The sequence below is a fragment of the Mustela nigripes genome, chromosome X (assembly GCF_022355385.1).
Source record: "Mustela nigripes isolate SB6536 chromosome X, MUSNIG.SB6536, whole genome shotgun sequence".
NCBI lineage: Eukaryota > Metazoa > Chordata > Mammalia > Carnivora > Mustelidae > Mustela > Mustela nigripes.
This window is the reverse complement of record NC_081575.1, coordinates 20,726,564-20,754,547: the sequence shown is the minus strand read 5'-3', so window position 1 is coordinate 20,754,547 and position 27,984 is coordinate 20,726,564. Positions and strand designations below refer to the sequence as shown.

General features: G+C 35.1%; 1 protein-coding gene across 1 annotated transcript in view; it reads right to left on the bottom strand.

Moving 5' to 3' along the window:
• SMARCA1 (SWI/SNF related, matrix associated, actin dependent regulator of chromatin, subfamily a, member 1) overlaps positions 1 to 27,984 on the bottom strand; it is a 77,839-nt gene that overhangs the window by 32,217 nt on the left and 17,638 nt on the right. Inside the window, exons 8-18 of the mRNA XM_059385175.1 lie at positions 24,731 to 24,886; positions 23,456 to 23,587; positions 22,360 to 22,428; positions 18,037 to 18,146; positions 16,074 to 16,300; positions 15,051 to 15,172; positions 10,677 to 10,829; positions 8,077 to 8,209; positions 6,471 to 6,619; positions 5,609 to 5,728; positions 146 to 256 (exon numbers count right to left, since the gene is read on the bottom strand). Of these exons, the coding sequence (XP_059241158.1) occupies positions 146 to 256; positions 5,609 to 5,728; positions 6,471 to 6,619; positions 8,077 to 8,209; positions 10,677 to 10,829; positions 15,051 to 15,172; positions 16,074 to 16,300; positions 18,037 to 18,146; positions 22,360 to 22,428; positions 23,456 to 23,587; positions 24,731 to 24,886 (1,482 nt within the window). The remainder of the gene's footprint in view (positions 1 to 145; positions 257 to 5,608; positions 5,729 to 6,470; positions 6,620 to 8,076; positions 8,210 to 10,676; positions 10,830 to 15,050; positions 15,173 to 16,073; positions 16,301 to 18,036; positions 18,147 to 22,359; positions 22,429 to 23,455; positions 23,588 to 24,730; positions 24,887 to 27,984) is intronic.

Here is a 27,984-nt window from a genome sequence, read left to right as displayed (position 1 = left end):
AAATAAATACAATGACATCCCTTTATGTTGTGGGGCCACATCAAGTAATTTTATACATCAATGTTGTATTTTAAGGACTATAATGTTGCATTGATATAAGTCAATCTAAGTCACAGACAGACCATGTTTTACCATAATGTTTTACCTTTGGAACCTTTGGCTCGCTGACACGTAAAGCCTCTCTAAAGTAGGCATCCACTGCATAGTTCGCTTTGCGTTCTCGTTTAGGAGGTTCAATCCATTCCACCATCCCAAGCTATACATAAGAACAAGGAATTTAATTATTCTAAAATGTTTTTAAAGATCAAACACATCAAGGTTGTAGAAGCATAGAAAAACTAAAGCCATTCAGAAAAAGCAAAACTTGCACTTTAGAAGTCACAATTTTACACCCCAATTTCCAAACCCCTGTACTGTATATGCCAAGTTTAGGTGCAAGGATGCTTTTGTTTTCTTTTTTTTAATAAGTAAGTTTAGTTGTTATTAAAAACTTAGTTCTTCCTTAGTAATTGAGAAGAATTTGCACAATCTGGTTAGTATTTTATGGAGAAATAAATAGTATTTAATATAGAAGACTAACATTGACTCTGGTAACTGAGTTAAGTGTATGAATTAGAAAGTAGCTGAAAGGGGTAAATGATGAATATCAACACGACAGGCATATGTCCCTTCAAATCAAGAGAAATTTTAAACTGAAATAAGGTCTTGGTAAGGTAGCTATGGAAAAGGTCAGTGGAATCAGAAAAGACCTGAATTTGAAACCAGATTCTGCCACTGTACCAGTTGTATAACTTGGGGAAGATTAATTCCTCCCTCTGTGAAGTGGGAAGAGTAATACCTATCTTTGAGGATTAAATGTGACCACATAAATTAAGGCATTAGATAAAATGCCAGGAGTTAAACCTAAATTATTATTAAACACCCAAAGTTGAGTGAACAATGATGATTAGGTAGCACTACAAAACTCTACCCCAGTATCAGCTAGAAAATACAATTTAAAAGCCAATAGGCTAAACTGACAACACAAAATTCTGGAGTCTATAAGGATGGTTTTCCAGTTCAGGTGTTTTTCCTGATTTCACAGTGCTTATCCTAGTACCAGCACACAAAAGAGGCCACTAATCTACAATTAATGATCCCACTCTATTTGATCTTATCTAAGGATGGAATTCCAACCTTAGTATCATAGTTTAAGAGTGGATGATAAACTAAGATGACTAGGATGGTTAGAGATCTACAAACTCTCACAGTGTCCAAAGAAGTAGACTAAAAACAGACATATCGTGGCACTCACATATGTAAAAGCGTATCAACTAGAAAAGAACACAGTTCTCTGTTGATCCATAAGGTTAAAACCAATGTGGAAAGTAGATTGCTACTCGACATAATTTAACAAATATGTCTTAAGTACCTATTGTATTATTTACAAGTCAATATCAGGGATACAAAGCTGAATGAAATAATCTCTCCCATCAAGGAACCTATAAGTCAAATAAGAAGTTTTTTGAGAACGAAAAAATATAAAACAGTGACATGAACTCTCCCAAAAGGAGGTAGATTCCCAGTATGACCATACTCAAATAGAGGCTGGATAAATGCCCTACAGATGGGATTTCTTAATTACAAAAAGGTTAAACTAAATGACCTTTAAGTTTATTTTAACTCTAAGAGTCTATGAGATAGTATAATGGGAGTTCACATAAAATAAAAAATACTCAGAGCACTGAAAGCAGTTTTGTTCCCTCCCTCAAATGGATTAATGTGAGAGGATAGAAATATAAAAGATAATTTACCGATGACCATTACGTCATTCGTCTCAACTGGAATGAAAATAAATCAGTAATAATTAAAGTTAACTTAGTCAAATTTAAGTTCTTAATGTATTGGCCATTTAACCCATACTTACATGCAGGTCTAGGTATTCAAATTTGGAATAAGTTTTTAGGGCCAATTCCCAAACTTTCAAATACACTAAATCATGCTGAATTAGTTTGTTTTAGATAAGAGTACATTGATACAAACTAATTCAGGTCAGTTTCTTCAGGATCAATGTCAGTCATTATGACTTAATTTACCAGGCATGGTTATAAAATATGCAACTGGTTCAACAAATCCTATATGAAAATCTACCTCATTGTAATTCCCATGATTTATGTATAAACAATATTTTTGTAGGTTTCAATTCTCTTCAAAGGATAATTTGAATCTATCTTAAGAACCTATCTAGAAAATATGAAAAGCCAGAGATAAAAGATAATGTCAAGTCAGAATATTTTTAAATCTGATTTTGTCATTCAATTATAAAAATATAAGTAATCATAATTATTACTAAAATTTCTCTTTATTTGTACATTATTTTACTGGAATTGGAAGCACAGGAAACCTGCTATATTAGACATAGACAAGTATTTTAGTAAGTCTAATTTACTCTAAGAATGTAGATTAGAAGTTCCACTGATATTTAGACCCTTCACTGTTTAATATTTTTCCACTTTATAAAACACTCTTAATACCAATAACCCGATAGAAAGAACTGTAAAATTTTAAAAATTTGTATCACACAATGAGATCTCAAAAACAATTTCTACCTTTTCATGCAAATCATCATGTTCACCTCATCAGAATAAAACATAAGCAGTCTAAATTAAGGTTATAGATAGAACAACTAGATACATGTAAGTCAAGACACTAAAAACTACCAAATATAATGATAGCAACAAAGCATTATCAGCATACTAGTTGCGATGCAAACTAAAATGGCTCACCTCTCGTTCTTCAGTAAAATCAATATCCAAAAATAAGCTTTCTTATTTTAACAAAATTCATTTCTGTGAGTTAAAAATATAACAGCTTTACAGAACAATTTCGGCAAACAAAACAATGATAAAATTGTATTATAACTCAAAAAAATAAAATAAATATCCATTGAGTCCATGCTGATATAAATGAGTACAAAATAAATGATAAGAGACAGGTCTTCCTTACAGAAAAATCCCAGTTAATAAATGTAGATGGAATGAAAGAAATACAAAATTACTATTAGTCAAACACCACAATAACTGTTGCAGGCAAATGCTACCAACATATGCTAAAATCAGTGGGTATATGTTTGAGGAATGTATTCCCCAAGATATTTATCAAGGACAAAGGGGAAAATGGTAACTCTACAGTAAAAAAGCCCAGCAGACACCACCTCAACTAAGTGACAAGATTACTATTTCCTGTAATACAACACAACATCTTCTATTCTCTGGTAAGATGTACTGAAGACTTAACATTCCTGCCACGGCATTGTTGCCAAAAAATATATAATCTCAATCCAATCATGAGACAATGTCAGACAAACCCAAAATGAGAGACAAACTACAAACTAACTGACCAATACTCTTCAAAAGTATAAAGATCATGAAAGACAAAGGAAGACTGAGAACTAACATAAATTTCAAGAGCCTAAGAAGACACAGCCAGGAAAAAAACAAGGTGGGGCAAGAGAATGAGAGGAAAAGTCACAGAATGAAAAGAAAATATTTGCAAACTGCATCTTATAAAGGACTGTTACCAAAATATAAAAAGAACTCTTAAAATTCAACAATAAGAAAACAATTTGATTTTAAAAAAGGGAAAAGACCTGAACAGATGCCTGACCAAAGAAGATACACAGATGGAAATAAGCAAATGAAAATGTGCTCAACATCTTATTGTCAGTGAAATGCAAATTAGAACAAGATACCACTACACACCTATTAGAATGACCAAAATCCAGAATACTGACAACACCAAATGCTAGTGAGAATGTGGAGCAACAGGAATTCTCATTCATTGCTCATGGGAATGCAAAATGGTATGGCCACTTTGGAAGAAGTGTTGGCAGCTTCTTACAAAACTAAACACAAGCTTATCATACACTCCAGCAATCATGCTCCTTGGCATTTACCCAAAGGAGATAAAAATCTATGTCCACCCAAAAACCTACACATGGATTTTTCTAACAGCTTTATTCATAATGGCCAAAACTTGGAGACAACCAAGATGTCCTTCAATAGATGAATGAATAAATTGTGATACATCCAGACAATGGAGTATTACTCAGCACCAAAAAGAAATGAGCTATCAAGCCATGAAAAAAAACAAGAAAGTATATCTTAAATGCATATAATATACCTAAGTGAGAGAAGCCAATCTGAAAAGGCTATATACTGTATGATTCCAACTACATGATATTCTGGAAAAGGCAAAACTATGGAAAGTAAGAGGCTATAGAGAGAGAGAAATGAATAGGCAGAGCACAGAGGACTTTTTAGGGCAGTAACACTATTCTGTATGATTCTGTAATGGTGGATATATGTCATTACACATTCATCCAAACCCCCCGAATATACAATACCAAGAGTGAACCTTAACGTAAAAGATGGACTTTGGGGATAGATAATGATGTGTCAATGTAGGTTCAATTGTACCGAATGTACCATTCTGATGTGAGATATTGAGAGTGTAGTAGGCTTTGTTTATTTGGGGCAGGTGGATATGGGAACTCTAATTTTTCCACTTTATTTTGTTGTGAACCTAGAACTGCTCTTAAAAATAAAGCTATTTTTGGGCACCTGGGTGGCTCGGTGGGTTAAAGCCTCTGCCTTTGGCTCAGGTCATGATCTCAGGGTCCTGGGATCGAGTCCCACACCAGGCTCTCTGCTCAGCAGGGAGCCTGCTTCCCCCTAGCTCTGCCTGCCTCTCTGCCTATTTGTGATCTCTTTCTCTCTCTGTGAAATAAATACATAAAATCTTTTTAAAAAATAAATAAAATTTTTTAAAAAGCTATTTTTAAAAATTGCAATGTGAGATCTTGGATTGTATCCCCTGGAACAGGGAAAGAATGTTAGGGAGAAAACATGTTAATTTAAATGTACTATGATTATGTAAATTGTTAACATCAGGGGAAGCTCAGTAAAAGATATATGTGAACTCTGTACTATTTTTTGTAATAAAGTCATTTTCAAAGTCTATTTCTTTTAAAAATTAAAATTTTTAATTATAGCTCTTACAATTTCAAACAAAATAAATAAAATTCCCATTTTTTTCAAAGGATCTTTGCTGTCCAGGCAGTATATTACTATAACCTCCATTTGATAGTGGAAAAAAATGAGTACCCAAAGTCACCTAACTAGTGATACAGTTAGGATTTCAGCTTCAAAATCCAGGAATTCCACCATAATCTTATCCTGTTTCTCAAAAACAATAGTAGCAGCAGCAAAGGCAGCACAAATGATGAGAAGGATGATGGTAATCACCATCATCATCATCATCATCATCATCCATCAAAATTTATTAAAGATAGCAACTGCATGAAATCTGACCTACATCAAATTTCACTCCATAGCAGAACACTGTAGTAGGTAAGTGCCAGTGGGGTTTTTTAAATTATTATTTTAATTTTATTTATTTATTTAAGTAAACCCAACCTCCAACATTGGGTTTGAACTCACAACCCCAAGATCAATAGTCACACGCTCTACTGACTGAGACAGCCAAGCGCCCCCGTCAGTGTTTTTTAATAATAGTTATGGGAAGAATTGCTAATTTGAGAGTCTAATGGCTGAGGGTAAAAAGTTACCTTCTGTTTTTCTCTATAATCTTCTCCTTCAAACTTGTACAAACTTTGTTCAGTGTCCATTCTAAAATTTCTCAGAGAAGACTCTCCCATTTTCTGCAAGCGTTCATTCATCTCTGCAGTCTACAGTTCAATGCATTGAAATTAGAAAATTATCACTGAATTACTTATAAAAATCTGTGGGCTCTCTATCTTTTTAAGTCAGGTTTGACATGAAATACCCATTCTGTTAATTTACAAGGTAAGAATGCAAGGCTAACATTAAATGAATATAAATTTAACTTGCTCCAAGTATTTTAAATATTTATGTGGTTATTCAAGTATTCTCAATTAGGCTTTCTTTAAAATCTTTTATCCCTGAAGATGTAGCCATATAATATTTTCTGTCTTCTTTTACTATGTTTGAAATTATGCAAAATAATTTGAAAAAAAGTAAATTCAACACAAAATTACAATATTCTGAAATAGTTTATTACACTTTAACAAATAATGCTTTAGTATTTCATGAAATGTTGACAAAAGATTTTCAGTTAATGCAATGTAATCCAGTGTGTTGTGAAAATGTGGTCCTGATATATGTGATTGAATATGAAATTTATTTGGCTTTCAAGTAAATACCAACGTTATTTTGAATAAACATGAGATATAAGGTCATTCAATTTTAAACTCTAGTTCTTAGTCTTTCTTACCAAAAATCAAACTAAAAAACCCTAAACTACCTTTGGATAAAAATCTACAAATCCTTAGAGAGAATAGGAGTCATTTGAAACATGCATTTGAAACAAAACGAATCCAATTAAGCATGCTGAAGTACTTTGATTTTAAAGCAATTCATCATGAAAACAAATGCCATTTTAAAACTGACCTTCTTTTCCCCTCTTTCCAAAAGAGTTGTAATGTCTTCATCTGTCAGCTCACTTTCTTTAGAAGCAAAAACATGGGTGGCTCCATGACGTATCATCTGCAACATTTCCTCTTTTGCCAGCTTGTTAGACTGTTGGTCAATGAGTCTTCCTAATAATAAAAATAAAAGTTGTGTACATTCAATTATATTTTAGAGAAAGAATAGCATAATACTTCTAATCAGACTCTATCACATTTAACCATAAGTAAAGCTTTATAAGCAGAGAAAATTAATGAGCTTTAAAGTTTTATTAATTGGGGCACCTGGGAGGCTCAGTGGGTTAAAGCCTCTGCCTTGGGCTCAGGTCATAATCCCAGGGTCCTTGGATCGAGCCCCGAATCAGGCTCTCTGCTTAGCAGGGAGCCTGCTTCCTCCTCTCTCTCTCTCTGCCTGCCTCTCTGCCTACTTGTGAACTCTGTCAAATAAATAAATAAAAATCTTTTTAAAAAAATGAAGTTTTATTAATGAATATACCTACAAGTTTTTCTTCTACCATACCTTCTATTTCAATATGAGTTTCCTTCCATAAAATTCAGGTAAAACTCAGAAGAACAGAACATTTTTTTCATTTTCAAAATTCATTTTTCAGATCAAATTTTTTTTCTATTAACAGGCACTCTCTAGAAAGTGTTTTAAAAAATTTTAGGGGTGCCTGGGTAGCTCAGTCAGTTAAGTGTCTGCCTTCAGCTCAGGTCATGATCCCAGAGTCCTGGGATGGAGTCTCATGTCCATCAGGCTCCACTTCTCCCTCTCCCTCTGCCCTTCCCCAACCTCCACTTGCCCATGCATATGTATATGTGTGTGTGTGTGTGTGTGTGTGCGCGCGCAAGTGCCTCTCTCTCTCATAAATAGTCTTAAATCTATAAAATAACTTTTTTTAAGATTTTACTTATTTGACACAGAGAGAGAGAGAGATCACAAGTAGGCAGAGGGGCAGGCAGAGAGAGAGGGGGAAGCAGGCTCCCTGCTGAGCAGAGAGCCCAAAGCAGGGCTCGATTCCAGGACCCTGAGATCATGACCTGAGGCACAGGCAGAGGCTTAACCCACTGAGCCACTCAGGTGCCCCTAAAAAAATTTTTAACAAGACATTTTACCTGCTAAGTAATATCAGGTACTTCAGGAGACATGCCACTAGCATTCAACTATAAGCTAGTGATGTTCAGCTATCTATTCCATATACTGAATGCAAGGCTTTAAATTAAACAGATCTAAATTAGCACTTTTTTAAAAACTGACTTTTTTCCTGTAAGTTTGCAAATTTTAGTCAACTTTAGAAGTAATCTCCTTGGGGCACATGGGTGGCTCAGTTGGTTAGGCATCCAACTCGATTTCAGATCAGGTCATGATCTCCAGGGTCCTGGAACGCAGCCACACATTGTGTTCCTGACTCAGAAGGGAATCTGCTTGCCTCCCTCTCCCTCTACCCCTTCCCCCACAACACGCATGCTTTGCTCTCTCTCTAAAATAAATAAGTAAATCTTTAAAAAAATAAGAATAATCTCCCTTAAAGAAAATTCCATGTGTTTTGGGGATAAAAACACCTAATTAAGTTTACATGTATAATTACCTTGTTGTATAACAATTGAGTCAAGTCTCAGTTTTATCTCTGCTCTTTCTACAATCCTTTCTTCAACAGTATTATCAGTGATGAGACGGAACACACGTACTGGCTTCTTCTGACCAATACGATGTGCTCGATCCTAGAAGATAGAATCCTAATATAAGATATCTGGTATTTTGGATAAAATATATAGTACAGCCACAATATGCTATAAAATTCTGAATATAAAATTAGTTTCTGAGCTCTCTAGACATGCCACTTGTTAAAGAAGGATAATGAATATTAAGAATATCTATGAGGTGCCTGGGTGGCTCAGTCAGTTAAGTGTTTGCCTTTGGCACAGGTCATGATCTCAGGGTCCTGGGATCAAGTTCCCTTCTGGCTCTCTGCTCAGCAGGGAGTCTGCTTTTCCCTCTCCCTCGGCCTGCCACTCCCCCTGCTTGTGCTCTCTCTCCTCTCTGTCAAATAAGTAGAATCTTTTTTTTTTCAAAGAAAAAGTTCTATCTAGAGGTCTCTGTGACCAAAAAAAAAAAAAAAATCTGCCAGTATTATACTATACTAGAAATAGAAAACTTCCAGAAAGGCAACAGCCAAAGCCCCTTTAAGACGAGGACTAGAGGGAGTTTACTAAGCAACTTTAAGCCACTGAATGCAAACATCTTCCACACTATCAAGTAGCTTTGTGAGGGGCAAAGTAGTTAGCAAGTGTTGCTATGGTGGCAAAAGTCTGCATAATCAAGCAGTTCTTTCTGCTTATGGAGGCAATTCAGGGATATATAATAAAAAGTAATAAAAATTAATGGTATATTAATATCCTTATTAGATAGTGGTCTAGAATTAGTCCTATGCTTTATAGTTGGTAAAGGTGACAGATGGCAAGTTCTGATAATACAAAAAATGCTAGGGGGAGTGTTTTTAAAACACAGAAGCTGCTAGAGCAAATAGGAGAAGGGAGGAGGACAGGTGAGAAAAACAAAGCAAAGAAGAAAGATTCAAAACAGCCTTTGAACTAAATATAAAAACACTAGAGCTCAGTAACAATTTCAACAAGGCACACTAAATGAGAATGTAACACCTCTACACAAATTTAAATTTTCAAACTCAAATCAGTAAATCATGAAAGATATACTAATTCAATTTCAATTTCAATACAATTTCAATGAAATGAAGTGCTATCAACAAGTTTTCCAGTTTAGTAACCCTGTATCTTACCGGGACTTACTTCTATTGAGTCATATTAAACAGGTAGCTTAGTACCATGCTGAAATAATGATAAAAAATCATTTTGATTTAAAAATGTCCTGGGATGCCTGGGTGGTTCAGTCAGCTAAGCGTCCAACTCTTGGTGTCCACTCAGGTCATGATCTCATGGGTCATAAAACTGAGCCCCACATCAGGCTCCGTGCTCAGTAGGGAGTCTGCTTGAAGATTCTCTCCCTCTGCCCCTCACTCCACTCATGCATGTGCACACATGTGGGCACTCTCTCTCTACAAATACAAATAAATCTTTAAAAAAAATTAAAAAATTAGGGACGCCTGGGTGGCTCAGTTGGTTAAGCAGCTGCCTTTGGCTCAGGTCATGATCCCAGGGTCCTGGGATCAAGTCCCATATCGGGCTCCTTGCTCGGCAGGGAGCCTGCTTCTCCCTCTGCCTCTGCCTGCTTCTCTGTCTGCCTGTGCTTGCTCGCTCTCTCTCCCTCTGTCTCTGACAAATAAATAAATAAAATCTTTAAAAAAAAATAAAAAATTAAAATGTCCTGATGGTCAGTGTTTTTAATTCTGTTACCAAAAAAAGGGGAAGGTGGGTAGTTTCCTCCCAGGTTTCAGCACCAAAAAATAGAAATATAAATATATATGTATAATTTTTTAAAAGGAAGGACTTCTAAAGCTATGCCTCACTAACATATGACTTTAATTGCTTCCAAAAATAGTAATTTATCCCATTAATTATTGAGATTTTGAGTGCATAGCTATTTTGCATCTTTGTACTTCTGAAATTACTTTTCTTCATCTCAAAATATGAGTCACACTGGCAGAAGTTGTAGCTCTACTTCAATAAATGACAGCATGACGACAGGTAAAAGAAATAGTTTCTTCAACTGTCTTTAAAAAAAGGATAGGATATTTTCCAATGGTGTCCTTAGGTATCAAATGTTTTCCTGGAATATATTCCTTTGTTATCTTTTTATTTCCTCATCCAAAGTGTTTTATTACAAAAGTTGAAATACCTCTCCCAATTTTAGTGCTGAGGATTTTAATATATCTAGTTATCCAGAAGAATTAATATCAACAGGTCACCCTTTTCATTAAGGCATATGTGTATGTCCTCTTCAATATTCAGGAATAGGAAAACACATTTTTGTTTCATGATAAATGCCAAAATAGACACACAAATGCTGTATCTGGATTTGGGGTGTGTGCATTTGCTTTAGTTTCCTTTTTTGTTTTTTAATAGCACAGTATCTTTGTTTTCCAAGATAATCTATTTTAACATCTAGAAAATCTCCCAAATATTGCCCTTTGATCATAAGTTACATCTGAGCCTCATAAATAACAGTAGTATTCCCAGCTAAAATAAATTTCTGACATCATTAAAGATTACTAACCATAGCCTGTAGATCAACCTGTGGATTCCAGTCTGAATCATATAATATAACCACATCAGCACTTGCCAAGTTAATTCCAAGACCTCCAGCTCTGGTACTCAGCATAAAGATGAATTTGCTACTATTAGGAACATTAAAGGCCTCTATTGCTTCCTTTTTTAAATTGATACAGGAAATGGAAGAAAACAAAGAAAAATAAAATTATATTAACAGAGTCCTTAAGAAAAAAATATTTTTAACATACATGTTCTAAAGCCCACTTTATGCTATTCTTCCATCTCAAAAACTTAAGCATATATCTATATACTATACTGTGTGACTTGCTGTAGAAATTATATTACATAAAGTTCCTAATATTTAGAAGCTTACATCAATAGAGACAAACTGAGAACAATCGCATAGACAAATTTAACTAGGCAAGCAATAAATCATTTAAATTATTTAAAGCAACAACAGTGAAAATATTTTGAGGGAGAGCTGAAAAATATCTAGAAGATAAAATGTCAGCTAACTCAACTTCATTCCCATTAGTTTACAAAGTATTAACAAAGAAGGTATAGTTTGGAAGACCAACCGAGAAAGAAAAATGTTCAGAAATGTGAATGAGAGAACTGGATAAAGGGGAGGTTAAGCGGATTTATTTCCATATGATGACAAGAGGCAAACAGGAAAGTAATGAAGAAATTCAATAAGGTAATCCAGGGAAATTTAGTAAAGAGTCTTAAAATTAATGGGATGTTAATATCCTTACTATATAAAGAGCTCATACAAATTAATTAGAAAGAAACACTAAGACCCCAATAAAAGAATGAACAAAAAAATAGGAAAAAAAGAACAGACAATTCACAGAAGAACAAATACGAATGGCTAATAAATACAAAAATAATGTTCAATCTCACTAGTAATCAAATAAATGTAAATTAAAACATAATACCATTTTTTGAAGATTAAAAAATTATAATACTCAATGTTGACGAGGGGGCGGTGAGACGGGCACTCTCATACATTGCTGCAGGGAATGGAAATTGGTACAACCTTTCTGGAAAGCAATTTGGCAATATGCATCAAGAGTCTTAAAAATGTTCATACCCTTTGACCCAGTAATTCCACTTCTAGGAATTTATCCTAAGGAAATAATCAGAAATGTGCACAAAGATTTATGTATAAGGACTTTCACTTTACCATTATTTATAATAGTGAAAAATTGGAAACAACCTAAATGATCAACAATTGGGAGACAAATTATTTATAGTATGTCCACTGGATGTAATATATTTAAATTATTTTTACAATGAATTTTATTATTGGTATAGGAAAGAACAACATAATGCCGAGTAAAAATGTTACCAAACTTTACATATAGTATATATAATATAATATCAGCTTACTTATATAAATTATATATACAAAAATAGATTGGCCAGAAATACTTTTATTTTGCAAATTTCCTTCAGTAATCATATGTTACTTTTATGATCAGAAAATACAGGAAGTCAAATTTTTAATGAATGGAATGGCATGGTCGAAAGTTGCAGCAGAGAAGGTGACACTGCCACAGTCCATATAGCATGTAGAGGGCACAGTACAGAAAGCAGCATGGTGTAGTGAGAGGCAATTTGGTGTAGAGGAAATAGCAAAAACCTGGTGTTAATCACTACCATTTATTATATATGTGTTTCTAAGCAAGCTTTTAACCTCTCTGAGACAGTTTCAAGTAGAAAAAAATACTAGTAAATTATACTTTACTGAGCTGCTAGGAGAATTCAATTGGAACTATACATTGCCTAGCTTAGAGTCATTGCTTGACAAATGTTAGATCCTTTCTCTATAAAAGTGAGGAAGCCAATTAAGTAAAGGTTATAGGAACTGAGTCAGAGGATGACGAGAGACTCAGCCAGCTGAATTTAGCTGTAGCAATGAAGAAAGGGCAAATCTGAGAACTACTGAAAAGGAATTGCTGGCAAATAATTAGATTAAGGAGTCAAATGTGGCTTCCCCTTCTTAATAGGAAAATAGACAAAATGACTATGTGGACAAAAGTATAATGGAAAAGTGGGGCATTTCAAAAAAAAAAAGGAAGAATGAACAAAAGAAAGAAAATAAAATAACAGCTCTGACTTTGCTGTACCTAAAGTTAACATATGTAATTCAATATCTCTGAAGGGAGAAATTATTTGAAATTTTAAGAAACCAGAAAAATTTGGGTATAATTTGGTGAAGTCCACATTGCTCATAAGCAGGGAGATCAGTCAGAAATGTAAATTGGCTATTTGAGGTCAGAAAGCACCTACTTTTCTGCCTTAGTAACATCTTCATTCCAGGAAAAAGGGTCATTTTGAATACCACTGTATGGCTTGTGCTTAATGTGGATTTGGAGAAACCCATTCTGAAGAATAAATTAGCAAAAGCCAATCAAGCTTCAAGTTACGATTTTAGAAAAAGTGAACTACTATAGAGCAGGAACCAGTGTAAACTTTGAAACACCCCCTATTTGTAAACGTTATCAAAAATATTTCCCTAGGGCACCTGGGTGGCTCAGTTGTTAAGCATCTGCCTTGGGCTCAGGTCATGATCCCAGGATCCTGGGATCAAGCCCCGCATCAGGCTTCATGCTCAGCAGGAAGACTGCTTCTCCCTCTCCCACTCCACCTACTTGTGTTCCCTCTCTTGCTGTGTGTGTGTGTCTCTCTCTCTGTCAAATAAATAAATAAAATCTTAAAAAAAAATTTCCCCAAAATGGGTAGCAGGGAAACCCTTAGTATGAAAAGTGCCTGTATGCCTGCTATGGACCTTATCCTATACTATAACCAAGCTTCAATAAGGAAGCACACAAGGGACAGAGTGCTCACTGAAGTTAGAGAAGGACAGGGACATGGACTAAGTCTGCAGCCTGAAATGGGGCCCTAAAGCTGAGAGGTAAAAGGCCTGTGTGCAATTTCATGACATGCAGTATATTCTAAACTACAGTTTAAAAACTGCATTCAGCGGGGCACCTGGGTGGCTCAGTTGGTTGGACGACTGCCTTCGGCTCAGGTCATGATCCTGGAGTCCGGGGATCGAGTCCCACATCGGACTCCCAGCTCCATGGGGAGTCTGCTTCTCCCTCTGACCTTCTCCTCGCTCATGTTCTCTCTCAGTCTCTCTCTCAAATAAATAAATAAAATCTTTAAAAAAAAAAAAACTGCATTCAGGGGCACCTGGGTGGCTCAGTGGGTTAAGCCTCTGCCTTCAGCTCAGGTCATGATCCCAGGGTTCTAGGATCGAGCCCCACATCAGGCTCTCTGCTCAGCAGAGAGCCTGCTTCCCTTCCTCTCTCTGCCTGCCTCTCTGTCTACTTGTGATCTCTGTCAAATAAATAAATAAAATCTTTTTTAAAATTTTTAAAAATAAAAAAAATTAAAACTGCATTCATATCTATTATACCCAACAATCCTCACAATATTGTCAAAAAAGAAGCCTAGGTATTAATATTACCCTGATAATAAAGATACTAAGGCTCAGAGAATTAAATAGCTTGCATATACTACAAAGTGGTAGAGCTGGTACTGAAATTTAGGTCTTCTGAAACCAAGTTCAATGCATTTTCCACTATACCAGGAAATCACAATATTTGCCCAGAGCATGAGGATAGACTTAAAAGAGAGACCAAAGACAGAGCCTTGAAGGACCACAGAAAAGTGAAGCTAAATTAGCAAAGCCCTCCCCCCAAAAAAGTATTTAACATTAGACCCGTGACATTCGTGAGGGATAATCTAAAGATCTGTAAGAACTCCCAAATTTGAGAAAGACACTGGGTGCTAGCTAGGATTCCTCACTGGCTAAGTAACTCAGTCCTATACACCAGCCTTTTGGTATTCCAAGATACAAATGCATGATAAGCACCTATACCTATGTTGTCCAATTTCGGTTTTACAAAAATCTAACACTGAGATTATTTCCTTTACAAATTATTGTTTCATGAGTCTTTATGGTTGCTCATAAACTGGAAAAATCTCAACTGTTAAACTCCACAAATGGCGAGGGTCTACTGTAGGAAGCAAATCAAGAAAAGAAAATGGAAGAATCAGAGATTACATAGTAGAATGAGAAACAGTAACCAGAAGGTCAGAGATAGCAGTAGTTAGAAGAGTTAAGGGTGTAATGGTATAGTATCATTTAGATAAGGATGTCTTTGAAGACCTTGAAAAGGATGCTTTGTAAAGAGTCAGTATAATGCAAGCCAAACTGAAGATCTGAGAGAGACAGAGAGGTGTTAGGGAGAAATTCAACACACCTAGCTCTTTTATTAAAAGGCCAAAGTTCAAAACTATGTAATGATGAGAAACATGGCTTAACTTAACTCTGATTTTTGAAGTTTTATTTTCTTTTCCTCACCTCTCTTTCTTCATGTGGGGTTTGTCCATCCAGTCGACAATACTCATAACCACGCCACATACAATAATCCTCCAAAATGTCCAGCAAGCGAGTCATCTGGCTAAAAATGAGAACCCTTGAACCTAAAACATTTCCCCCAAAAAAGCAAGTTATTCAACTTGTATAAAAACTAATTTGAAAATTACAAACACATAAGCAAACGTCACATGTAATATAAATATATAGTACATGAACACTTCATGAAACACATACACATACACCTTCGAGGAAAGCTATACAGAATTATACATTGCTGAGTTATGCATGTTTAAGGATTTCAAAACCTTCCACACGTACTGAGATGATTTAAAGTCTGCCTTTTCTCTGTCCTGAGGATGTGATCGGGACACACAACCTTTTACTAGACTACTGCAATAGTCTCCCAACTAGTCTCCTGTTTCTCAACTCTCATCCTCAGTAGAAGTCCTGTACTGCTTCAAAGGTTCTCCTCCAAACATACAAGTCTGATTGTGTCAGCTGACACAGCAAAATCTTCTATAACAAACCTTCCTCCCCACCTTCTAAACAGTCCACACTTTAAAGCATGTTGAAAAGGCCTTTCATAATCTGGCTCCATCCAGCTTTCCAGATTCATCAACTGCCACTCTACCCCAAATACTGTAAACTCTGCATTCCCTTTTTTCATGCTTCTGTTTCATTGTCCTGTGAAATGCTTCCCTCTCATTCTTCCCGTGATTTACTCCTAGACATTCTCCCAGGCTCACTACAAATGTCGCTTTTTTGAAGATTTCCCCAACTCTCAGTTTCTCAACATATGGCACTTATCACAATGAACTACAACTGTTCCTCCTCACTACACTGTGAGTTTGTCCAAGGCCAAGACGATTCCTAGCAGATAGTAAGTACTCAATATTTGCTGAAGGAGTGAATGAATCAATGAATGATGATATGGAAAATGTTATTCATACACAAGGCACTAATATAAAAAGTCATTTCATGTTAATGTATAGATTTGTAACTCACCCTGTTCTTTGAGTTTGGCCAACAGTTTATCAAGAACTACCATTTTACCACTGTTGCTGACAATGTGCTCATCAGTGGTATAAGGTGGACCAGGTTCAGCACCATCGAACAAATAAGGATGGTTACAACACTTCCGAAGCTGCATCAGAATGTTTAAGAGTCGCATCTTGTCCATCTTGCCAGCAGAGTTTAACACATCAATATCTTTCATCAGGATTTTTGTATACCTAAAATTTTTAACTATAATTAATCATTTATTATATGTAGTTGATGAATCACTAAATTCTACTGCTGAAACCAATATTATACTATATATTAACCAATAGGAATTTAAATAAAAATTTGAAAAGAAAAAGTAAAAAATAGTTTTGGTGAACATGTGGTGAAATAGGAAGATCTTATAAACTGACATGGATATGTTAGTACACTCTTTCTGAAGGGCAATTTGACAAGATAGATAAAAAGTTTTAAAATGTGAATATTCTACATCTGCAACTTTGTCCTTTGTAGATAGCAATATAAGTGGAATAATGTTCATCACAGCACTGTTTGGAATACTAAAAGTTACAGCAATCTAAAAAAAGTTCAGTGACATCAAGCAACATGCTTTTGGTGATCAGCATAGAGTCCTATCTAGGATAAACAACAAATTCAACTTTGAGACTAAATTTTTTTTTCTGATCCATAAACATTTTTCATTCTCTTTTGTTGACCTTTACCCAGGTAAAAATAGACCTATGTATCCACCTGAACAGTGATTAATATTTAATTATAATAACTGCCAACTTGTATTGAATGAAAGTGCCAGGTACCATGTGAAGGGCTTTATATAAATCATCTTGTTAAATCTTCACAACTCCCAGGTATGTACTAGAATCACTCCTACTTTATGAATGGAAATTCAGGCAGTAGTAAGAGAAGGAAAAAAAAACCTACTCAGGGCCACAGAAAGGGAAAAAGTCAGAGTTTGATCTTATATCTGAATTTAGAGAAATATACTCTTCACCACCATCCTATACTGGTTTCAATAGTAGAGAAGTCATTACATATTATAAGTGATCTAATTTTGTTTATATCAGCAACATTTTTCTTCTTTTTTTTTAAGTAGGCTCCATGCCCAACACAGTACTTGAACTCATGACTCTGAAATCAAGACCTGAGCTGAGATCAAGAGTCAGATGCCTAACCAACTGAGTCACCCAGGTGCCCCACAACATTTTGCTTCTTTTAGCAGCATTATTACATAAGCATGTCTAATTTAGGGTTCTTTGTATCTTCTCTTGTCATTTTCCTGCTTTGCCTGTATTTATCAAACCAATTCAGCATCTATTTTTATAATATCTACAATCACTACTCTCATCCATCTTACTGATGTTTATTATTATGGTTATTACTACTTACACTGATGGAAAAAGCAATACCAAAAAAATGCGCAAGTGACATTAGCCTCTTTAACCCTAACACTGACTCGACAAACTAAGTACTATTATCCCCAGTTTATAGAAGGGAAACTGAAGTTATATAATTTACCCAAGCTAAATAGCTACAAAGGGGCAAAGTATGTGATTCAAATACAGGTCTTATAATTAACGAGGGCATGTGATATAATGAAAACTGGGTATTGTATAAGACTGATTAATCACTGACCTCTACCTCTGAAACCAATAACATTTAATTAATTAAATTTAAATTAAAAATTACTTTAAAAAAACAAATTACAGTTCTATAGACTCAAAGCCCATGCTCCTTCCCAAAGGCTAAATAAAATGAATGTTTTTGGTGAATACCAATTTTTTATCAAAATATTTGAACTACTTAACTTGTTATTCAAATAGAAAATGTAAATTTTGATCTAAAGGCACAACTAAAATTTCTTTTAAATTTAGCTTTGGAGAAAGCTACAAAGCTAGATTTTAATAAATCTTTACACATAAATGAATTCCTTGGAAATAAAATAGCTTACCATTCTCGTTGCATTTTACTCAGTCCCAAGTAAATCTTTATTTCCTTTTTAGGAGGCAGGCTCTTCTCTACATCAGTTTTTATACGACGTAACAAAAATGGTTTTAAAACCTAAAAAAGTGATAGTTTTTATAAAAGTTTGTAAGATATTTAATATTTAAACCACAGCACCCTAATGCAAAATTTACTTCCCAGTGCATAACCTGAAAAACACTATCAATACCAGTTGCCAATTTTCTCAATAAAAAAGAACAAATGGCCCATTAAAAAATCAGAACAGGGGCCCTAAATTAGATATTCATAATTTGATGGCACAAAATACATTAAAATGTAAGACAACAAGATAATTAACTATTGAATAAGCATGAAAGCATCTTTTTTTAAAAAAAAAAGGTTACTGCCATACAACATTTGCTTCTTTATTCTGTATAGAAATATTTTTTTTAAGATTTTATTTATTTATTTGACAGAGATCACAAGTAGGCAGAGAGGCAGGCAGAGAGAGAGAGAGGAGGAAGCAGGCTCCCTACAAAGCAGAGAGCCCAACATGGGGCTCGATCCCAGGACCCTGGGATCATGACCTGAGCTGAAGGCAGAGGCTTTAACCCACTGAGCCACCCAGGTGCCCCTCTGTATAGAAATAATTTTGATGGTAACAGAAATTTTTCCAGAAAAGACATCCAGATGACCAACAGACACATGAAGAAAAGATGCTCAACATCACTCATAATCAGGGAAAGGCAAATCAAAATTGCAATGAGATATCACCTTACATCTATCAGAATGGCTAGTATCAAAAAAACAAGAAATATTAAGAGCTGGCAAGGATGTGAAGAAAAGAAACCCTCATACACTGTTGGAAAAAAAATTGGTGCAGATACTGTGGAAAACAGTGTGGAGGTTCCTCAAAAAAATAAAAATAGAAATACCATGTGATCCAGTAATTCCACTCCTGGGTATTTACCCATAGAAAAAGAAACCACTAATTTGAAAACATATATGCACCCCTATGTTTATTGTAGCATTATTTATAATAACCAAGATACAGAAGCAACACCTAAGTATCCATTGACAGATAAATAGATAAAGAAGATATGGTCTCTCTATATATACGTGTGTATACATATATTCATACATACACACATGTATATGTATGTATACATGTGTATATATGTGTGTATGAATATATATTATATATACACACATTACATACACACACACACACACACACACACACACACAATGGAATGTTACTCAGCCATAAAAAGGATGAGATCTTGCCATTTGTAACGACATGAATGGACCCAGAAGGTATTACACTAAGTGAAACAATAATATTTTTGAATCTTAGAGGAAATCTAAGTCAGAGTACGGATCAGAGAGTCTCTAGAAGTGAGATAAAAATGCAGGCCATTTCAAAATAGTTAAACATATGATTTAAGAGATAATGGTTCAGTATTAAGGAAGATATGGATGACTAGAGAAAAAAGATGAAATAATCAGTATATACCTGCGAGACAAATTCTATCACAGGAAAATAATAGAGCTACCATCACCGGTAGAGTATGTGCAGTGTGGCAGACGGTGCACTATGAACTTTACAATCCAGAGTACTAAATCCTTACAATAAATCTTTAAGGGAAATGTGATTATTTTTTTTAAGATTTTATTTATTTATTTTAGAGGGAGAAAGAGAGAGCACAAGCAAGGGAAGGGGCAGAGGAAGAGGTAGAGAATCTCAAGCAGACTCTGCATTCAGTGAGGAGCCCAAAGTGGGGCTCAGTCTCACAACCCTGAGATCATGACCTGAGCTGAAACCAAGAGCCAAATGCCCAAATGACTGAGCCACCCAGGCACCCTTCAATTTTATTAATTTAACTGAAGTCATTTTGCTAGTAAGTGGTAGAAGTCAAATTCAAATCAGATCAAACCGATTCTACAAACAGCTCAGTCCCTGGTTAGCCGTTGTAAGCATGGACAAGTTCCTTAACTTTTCTGAGTCTGTTTCCTAATCCATTCATTAGAAAAAATTATGGTATATGTCTATTACAAGCATTTTAAAATGAGGATAATGATACCTATTTCCAAAGCTGCCATGAAAATTTATAGTAGTATTTGTGTAGAGCTTAACCACAGTAGACGTTAGTAAACAGTAGCCACTACTATTAGAGATCTATGGGAGGTAAGGAAAAGGAAAGAGTGAAAGACAACTTCTGATCTCTGGTTTGAGCCTCCTAAAATTGTCCAAGAGAGATTCCTTATGAGTTAAACTGCCTGTGAGACATTTAGAGAGAAAGACTTAGAAGGCAGTAGGATATACAGGAACTAGGCAAGAAATAATGGAAAGATAGATTTGGGAGTTATAAGTAGATAGGTGGTAGCTGTAACCATAGGAGTGGATCCCCAGGGAGAGCACATATGAAAAAGAAAGTCAAGGACAAAGCCCTACAAAACACTAACCTTTCAGGGGCAGACTGAGAAAGAAAAGCCCATAAAGAGGAATAATATGAGTGGCCAAAAAGGTAAGAGAAAATCCAAGAAGAGAATCTAATTCCTACCAGAAACCAGGTAGGAAAGGGTTTCATGCAGGAGTGGTTAGAAGTGCTAACCAGTGCAGAGAAGCCAAAATACCTAGCAAAAAGTATACCCTGAATTCAGCAACTAGAAAATGATTAAAGACCTTCCAAGATAAGTTTCAGTTGTGTAGGATGGATAGAAGCCAGTGGTCAATGAGGCAAGAGTAAATAGGAGATTAGGTAGTGGAGATGGAGAAAATAAACCACTTCTTCAAGAAGCTTAGCTATCAAGGGAAGACACCAGAATCACAGCTAGAGACACACAGTGTGAAGAGAGTACTATTTTGTACATGCATGAGTGTGCGTGTGTATGGGTATGGGTTTGGATTATAACACAGCACATACTTGAGCATGTTTACATTTTAGTACAAAGAGTCAATATAGAGTGAAAGCTATAAAAATCAGTCAGTAAAATGGATAAATTTTGGGGAAAGGTCCCATAAGGAAACAGGGAGAAATGAGATCCAGAGTTCATGTCGGAAGACTTAGCTAGTGACCAAAGAAAATACCTCTTCCCTTCGGAAAGAAGGTAACACAGAGGCGTATATCCTTGGAAGGGGGATATCCTTGAAGGAGTTCCTACCTAGTAACTTTTCCTTTTTCTTTTTCTTTGAGAAAATAATGATGTAATTTACTGAAAATGGAGGGGGAGCAGAGAGTATCTGGGATAGAAGCCTTGGAGTGATTGGGAAAGGTCTGAAGCAGCTGTTACTGGAAATGGGAAAGAATGCTGTAGAAGGCCATGTTCAAGGATTGCTGACATCATCAAACACCACCTTATGTTATAGAACATGAAACTGGAGTTGTTCCAACATGTACAATTGTATATCTTTCTTTATCAGTGTTGAACAGCCCCAGTACAGAACAAGTCACTTTGCTAGTAAGTGGTAGAAGCAGAATCCTAACCCAGATTGACAAAGACATTGCAGTATTCTGGTTTCGGGCTTCCAGGAAGAAATGGCAGATGGACAAGAAAGTTTGGGAGTATTGGCAAAAGCATGGTTCCAGGGATAGAAAATGGACTCATTGTCTGATAGAGAAGAAAATAACAAAATAACAACAGGAGCACCTGACTCCCTCAGTTGGTGGAGTCTGCAACTCTTGATCTTGGGGTTGTGAGTTCAAGCCCTATGTTTAGTATAGAGATTACTTAAAAAGTAAAGTCTGAAATAAGGTGATGGATGAGAAAAAGCAGGGATCCAAGGACTGGAGGTCTCTGTAAGGTAATAGAATAAATACAGAAGGGAGTAACATGCGTGAAAGAGCTAAAAAAAGGAGACAAGAAGTTGTTATCAAAGAATTGAAAACTGGTATTTAATGAATGTGAGGGGTCACCTGGAGAAGAGTGGATGACAGAGAAGAGGGTGGAAGGGGGATCTGCAAGATAACTTCACCTTAAAGGATAAGTTCTATACATGATGGTGAAGAACTAGTGGCTTACAAGTGGCACTGGGGAACTAGGAAAATACAGATGCCATCTTAAGCACCTGTGGGGTATGGGAATATGAACAGCCTCTACTGGAGAGGACCACATTATCCATGCAGAAGAGCTAAAGCAAAAAGGCTCTTTCCTAGACAGGCTAAAAAGAGAGCAGAGTTTATTTCCCAAAGAGGCTGTCAGAATGACTGTGAGGGAGACACAGTGAGACTGAGCCAGGAGGTAAACCTACAAGTTCAGATTCTATGGCAGTTTGTTTTCTAGCTTGGAATATATATTTAATTACTAAATTTTCTTGCCTATTACTTACTGCGTGAAGTCTTTCCACAAGTTTTTGATCACCAAGACAATTTTTAGTGTCAAACCAAGAGTCAAAGTCCTGTGGAAGAGTGAAAATACTGCAGTAAGCACACAGGTGGTTGGTTGGTTTTTTGTTTTTGTTTTTGTTTTTAAATAAACTCGATACTGTATAAATTCCTGTAAAATGACACAACAGTATTTAATTTTAAAAACACTTTCAAAAATACGTTTACTGTGATGGTCAATATTATTTATTTCTCAAAAATAGCTAAAATACTGAGGGAGTTAAAATTTGAACTCCACCAGCACTGTTTCCTTAAAATACTTTTATTAGGCTTCCGCATACCATAGTACCATTACATCTAGTTAAAAGTTACTGTATAGTGACTAACATGCCACAGTAATTTTTTAAAAAGAGTTTGGAGTAGAAGTAAGAATATAAAATTGAAGGCACATAATGACAACAAAAATTTTAAACAATAAAAATAAATCAAAGCAAGATAAGGTATATAAAGCAATGGATAACAGAACTTGGTACTTTTTATTACCAATTAATATCAGTAATGAGGAAAATAAGGCTCCAAAGTCCTTACATCATTCAATTCAGTTTGCTGCACTAACTTAACCTTATTTTAATGATAAAAACAATGTAAATCACACATTTACAAAATATTGTTTTTTGAATCACACATTAATTATGAGCTCTTTAGTACTCACCAAATGTTAATGACTACAATAATCAAAGACCATTTTAAAGACTCCACCTGCCAAACTAGTATATAAAAAGCCTTTCCAATTTAATTAAAAGAAAATTTTGAATTTACAATTATGAACTCAGCCTATCTCATTTCAGAAGTTGTGACAGTAGTGCAATATAGGCAAAGTTTAACAGGCAGAATAATCTCAAAGAAAAGAAATATTATTCCTCTAAATAACCCCATTTAAAATATTTGTGCTTAAGAATGCTTTTTTCTGAGAAAACTGAAACACACAGATAAAGAATTAAAAATGAAAAAATTATAAATTTCAATCTACATTCTATGCTTTGAAAACAGAAGTCTATGAACATAAGAAAATTATATTTAAAACATATGACTTAAACTTACATCTGCAGAATTAAAGACATCAGGCAATAAAAAGTTGAGTAAAGCCCAGAGTTCATGCAGGTTATTCTGCAAAGGCGTTCCAGTTAGGAGCAAGCGGTTGGTTGACTTGAACTCACGAACAATCTCTGAAAGCTAGAAAAATAACAGTTATGTTAACATTACTTTATTTATTAGAATTCTCAAAATTCAGTTCTGTATCCAACCATGTTTTGAATAAAACAAAACTTGAACATTATTTTTCTTTAGAAAAATATCCTCGCTCAGGTGACATTGCCATAATCAATCACAACTAAACAAAATATTCTAGGCATTTCTACACCTACAAGAATGCAAATCATAGTCTTACCTAAGACCCCTCCCTCACTTCAAAAAATGTATTTCTCCATTTTGGGTCCACAGAAACAGTCAAAACTCCATGGAATCCAGACTAGTCACTTTACACAATAATATCTCCTTCTCCCTGCCAATCATGTTCATCTACATACCTAGCCAAGTTCTAACTTGGCCTGGTGACAGTTTTTAAACACCAGAGCTGCACCCATTTTTCCTATCTTAGTTTAACTTTCTAAATATAAGACTATGAAAATCAAAGCACAAAAGCATAAAAGAACAACAACCTTATCAATAAAAAATGCACATTTTTATAACACTCAAACAATTATTCACTAACATGCATCTTTTTTTATTGGGTATTAGTTTCAATTTGAAATTAGTATCATCCACCTGGTGGTTTTCCTCCAGTTCTGTCCCTGTTTCTCCCAAAGTAGCCCAGTGATCCAAAGAGAGATTCATCGTAATAACTGATGTTTTTCCTACTGTTGATGGAGTTGAATGGCAAGAAATATTGATATTTTTCAAAATTAACACCATACTCTAATTCACAGAAATCAGATAACTCCACGAATGCTTTTTTCTAATCCTTATGAATACATATAAGCTGGTAGGCTCCTCAATAAAAGCCAAATCAATGCAAATAACTTTTGTACACCAAATATTACCAAAATACTAAAATACTGTATCACAACAGAGTTAGGCTGCAACAGATATAGCAAATGAACACTTAATTTTCTTTATATTAAAAACTGTGCTCAATCTTCATTTGCCTCATATTCAATAATTTAAACTTTAAAAAAAAATTTTAAAACTAACTTCATTCATATTCTGTGAATAAAATCACAATCTTCCAACCTTTTTTAATGCTGAATACACAGAAGCAAACAAACAGATATGGTAGTTAAAAGAAAACTTTAACAATGATATTGAAAACTGGCTTACCTTAGATTTTTCATTCTTTATTCTATGAGCCTCGTCAATGACTAGGTATCGCCAATGAAACTTTTTGAATACAGATTTTTCTTTAATTACCATCTCATAAGAAGTAACACAAACATCCCATTCTCCTGGCATCATTTCATCACGAATAAAAGCAGCCTAATGCAAAACAAAGTTCCTCATATTAAAACACACTGATAAGATGGTCACAGAATTAAAACATCAAGAGAATATTAATAATTCTAAGAGACTTGGGAATCATTTAGTCTCATCCATTTTAAAGATAGAAAAACCAAGGCCCAAAGACACATCTGTGGGCAATTATCTAGATGACATGTTAATACATTCATTAACGTTAATTAATAACTCATTAATATTAATACATTCGTTAAAAAAGGAAGCAAATGCTTCCCTAAAATGACTACAGCATATCCAATGAACCAGAGAAAATCTTATCACCAGAAGAGGACTACATTACTAAGCTCTCTTCATAAGACAGTCTAAAAAGAAATGGGCAAAGTAAACTGCCTTCTGAAAACCATGTTCTTACCAAGAGCCAAGCATTACCAACTATTACCAACACAGATTAACAAATGAAAGGAACTTAATATACATGAGTGATTTCAACATTTTGAAATCTCTTAATATGTTCCTTCCCTTTCTAGCAGGAATGAGTCACATATTTTGTTAAGGTTATGAAAGCCCATCAATGCTTTTGTGAACTTCCTGATGTTGTTTTGAGGCTACAGGTATGATTTTATAAAGGGGACTTGCTCTATCTAGTACAGGAGACTATTTAAAATAGTGATACTATTTAGAACTATTTTTAAATCTTTCCAGACAGTGGCCAAAATAGTAGCCAAGCTGACTGAGAGCATTTTCAACTTGTACAAACTGAATTCCAGATGTTACAGGTCAAAATAAAACCACAGAAGTTAACAGGGAGCAGCCAAATCTATATTGAGAAAGTTCTGATTAGTACTGTAAATCTGAAATTACAGTGCAAAAACAAAATAACTGTTCACTGCAAACTCATTATTTCATAAAGTCAGTTACACACCAAACACACTGTGGACTCATTCAACAAGTATTTACTGAATGCCCATATATATAAAAGAATCGCCTGGACTAAAGTAAAGAACAAAAAAAGGCCTTTCTAGAGGTCTAGGTTGCACTCTGGGAAGTGGTCATATTTAAAAAGGTAATTAAGACATTAGGGAACTGGGAGCAACATAGAGAGAACCAGGGTGCTAGACCGCTTTTAGTCTTGCCAACACTTTATCTTTCTTTGATTTTGCGAAACACTCAGTTTAATGGTTCCTCCTATAGTTTCATGAAACATATGCATATTTTTAAATTAAATTACCCCTACTTTGAATTTGTGTGACAGAATATTTAGTATCATATAATCCAAAAGCTCTCTTTATAAGTGACAAAATTAAGGCCCTTCAAGAGTCACTCAACGTCACACAGTCAACGGCAACTCTCGAACTAAAACCAGATCTCCTGTTTCCATGTCCAAGATCTTTGATGACTCCGGAGTAGAAAAGGAAGGGGCCAAAACTCAAGTTAGGGGGTGTCTAGCTGGCTCAGTTGGTAGAGCATGCAACTCTTGATCTCAAGGTTATGAGATCAAGTCCCACACTGGAATGTGGAGCCTACTTAAAAAATATGTAAAAACCCTACTTGGGATTCATACCTCTATATACTTGAGGACTACATTAGCATCAAACTGGATCAACAGTATTACTAAGAATCACCCAACTCAATCAAATACCTGTTATAATCGACATCAAATTTTAATAAAATATTGACCTCATAAAATGTTTACAAAAGACCAGGAACTATAAAGACCCAATATATCTATCCCATATGGCACCAAGATTCAAAATCTATCTATAAGTAATAATCTGGATTTTCTCTATACATACTGACATCAATCTCTAAATGTTGAATATAGTACATTATTTATGTTATTAATAACTACCAGTTTACAAACTCTTTCGCCCATGGCCCAGAGTAAAATTATAGTTTAGGTTGCAATTCTTAAAAAAAGGAGCAGTACATATCCCCACCATGTGTGAAACACTGTGCCATTTTCCATTCTATTGTATCTCAATGTTTTAAAAAATTGTCACCACCAACATGAATTCCCGATATTAACAAGTAGCAATATGAAAAACACTGACTTTGAAGATTGGTTTTCAAGGTTAAAAAATTTTGAAGCTGCCAGTAAAATTCCAGTCTCCCCTGGGGTAGAGATAGGACAGTCACAAATTAAATACATCCACTCTTTCTTCAAAACACTCAGAGGTATTTCATGAAATCCTTGGATTCCATATAAGATAGTTGAAAACAACTGACAATTTTACTAAGACACATGAAAACACAAGCATAGCATATTTCCCTTTTGTTTATGATCTTCAAGAAATAATTTCAGCCAAAAATCAGTACTTTAGAAATGTAAAGTTTTATAAGGATTGGCATTACATCAAAGAACAGCAGTGAGAGGCACCTGAGTGTCTGCCTTTTGGCTCAGGTTGAGATCTCCAGGTCCTGGGATAGAGCCTTGTTTCTGGCTCTCTACTCAGCAGGAAGTCTGCTTCTCTTACTCCCTCTCCCGCTGTCCCTCCCCCTGCCACTCCTGTTCTCTTTCTCTAATAAAGAAATTTTTTTTTTTTTTTTTTTTTTTTTAAGAAAAGAGGGTGACTGAGTGGCTCAGTTAGTTAAGCAACTGCCTTCGGCTCAGGTCATGATCCTGGAGTCCTGGGATCAAGTCCCACACGGACTCCCAGCTCCAAGGGAGTCTGCTTCTTCCTCTGACCTCCCCTCTCATGCTCTCTCTCACTGTCTCTCTCTCAAATAAATAAATAAAATCTTAAAAAGAATAGGAAAAAAGAACAGCAGTGATAAGAGCGAGCTCTGAGTGACTAATTCGCCACTGAAAAATATTAGGCATAGGGAAGAATCAGGCCTGTAATTCTAAATTTATGAGCTCATTATTTCAATATTTAAATTATTTACAAGTTAAATTTAAATAAATTTAAGTAATTTTTCTTCAAACAAAATGATAAGAATAAAATTACATAATTCATAATTCATTATGTTACCATTCTTTTTTTTTTAAAGATTTTATTTTTTATTTATTTGACAGACAGAGATCATGAGTATGCAGAGAGGCAGGCAGAGAGAGAGGAGGAAGCAGGCTTGATGCAGGGCTTGATCCCAGGACCCTGGGATCATGACCTGAGCCGAAT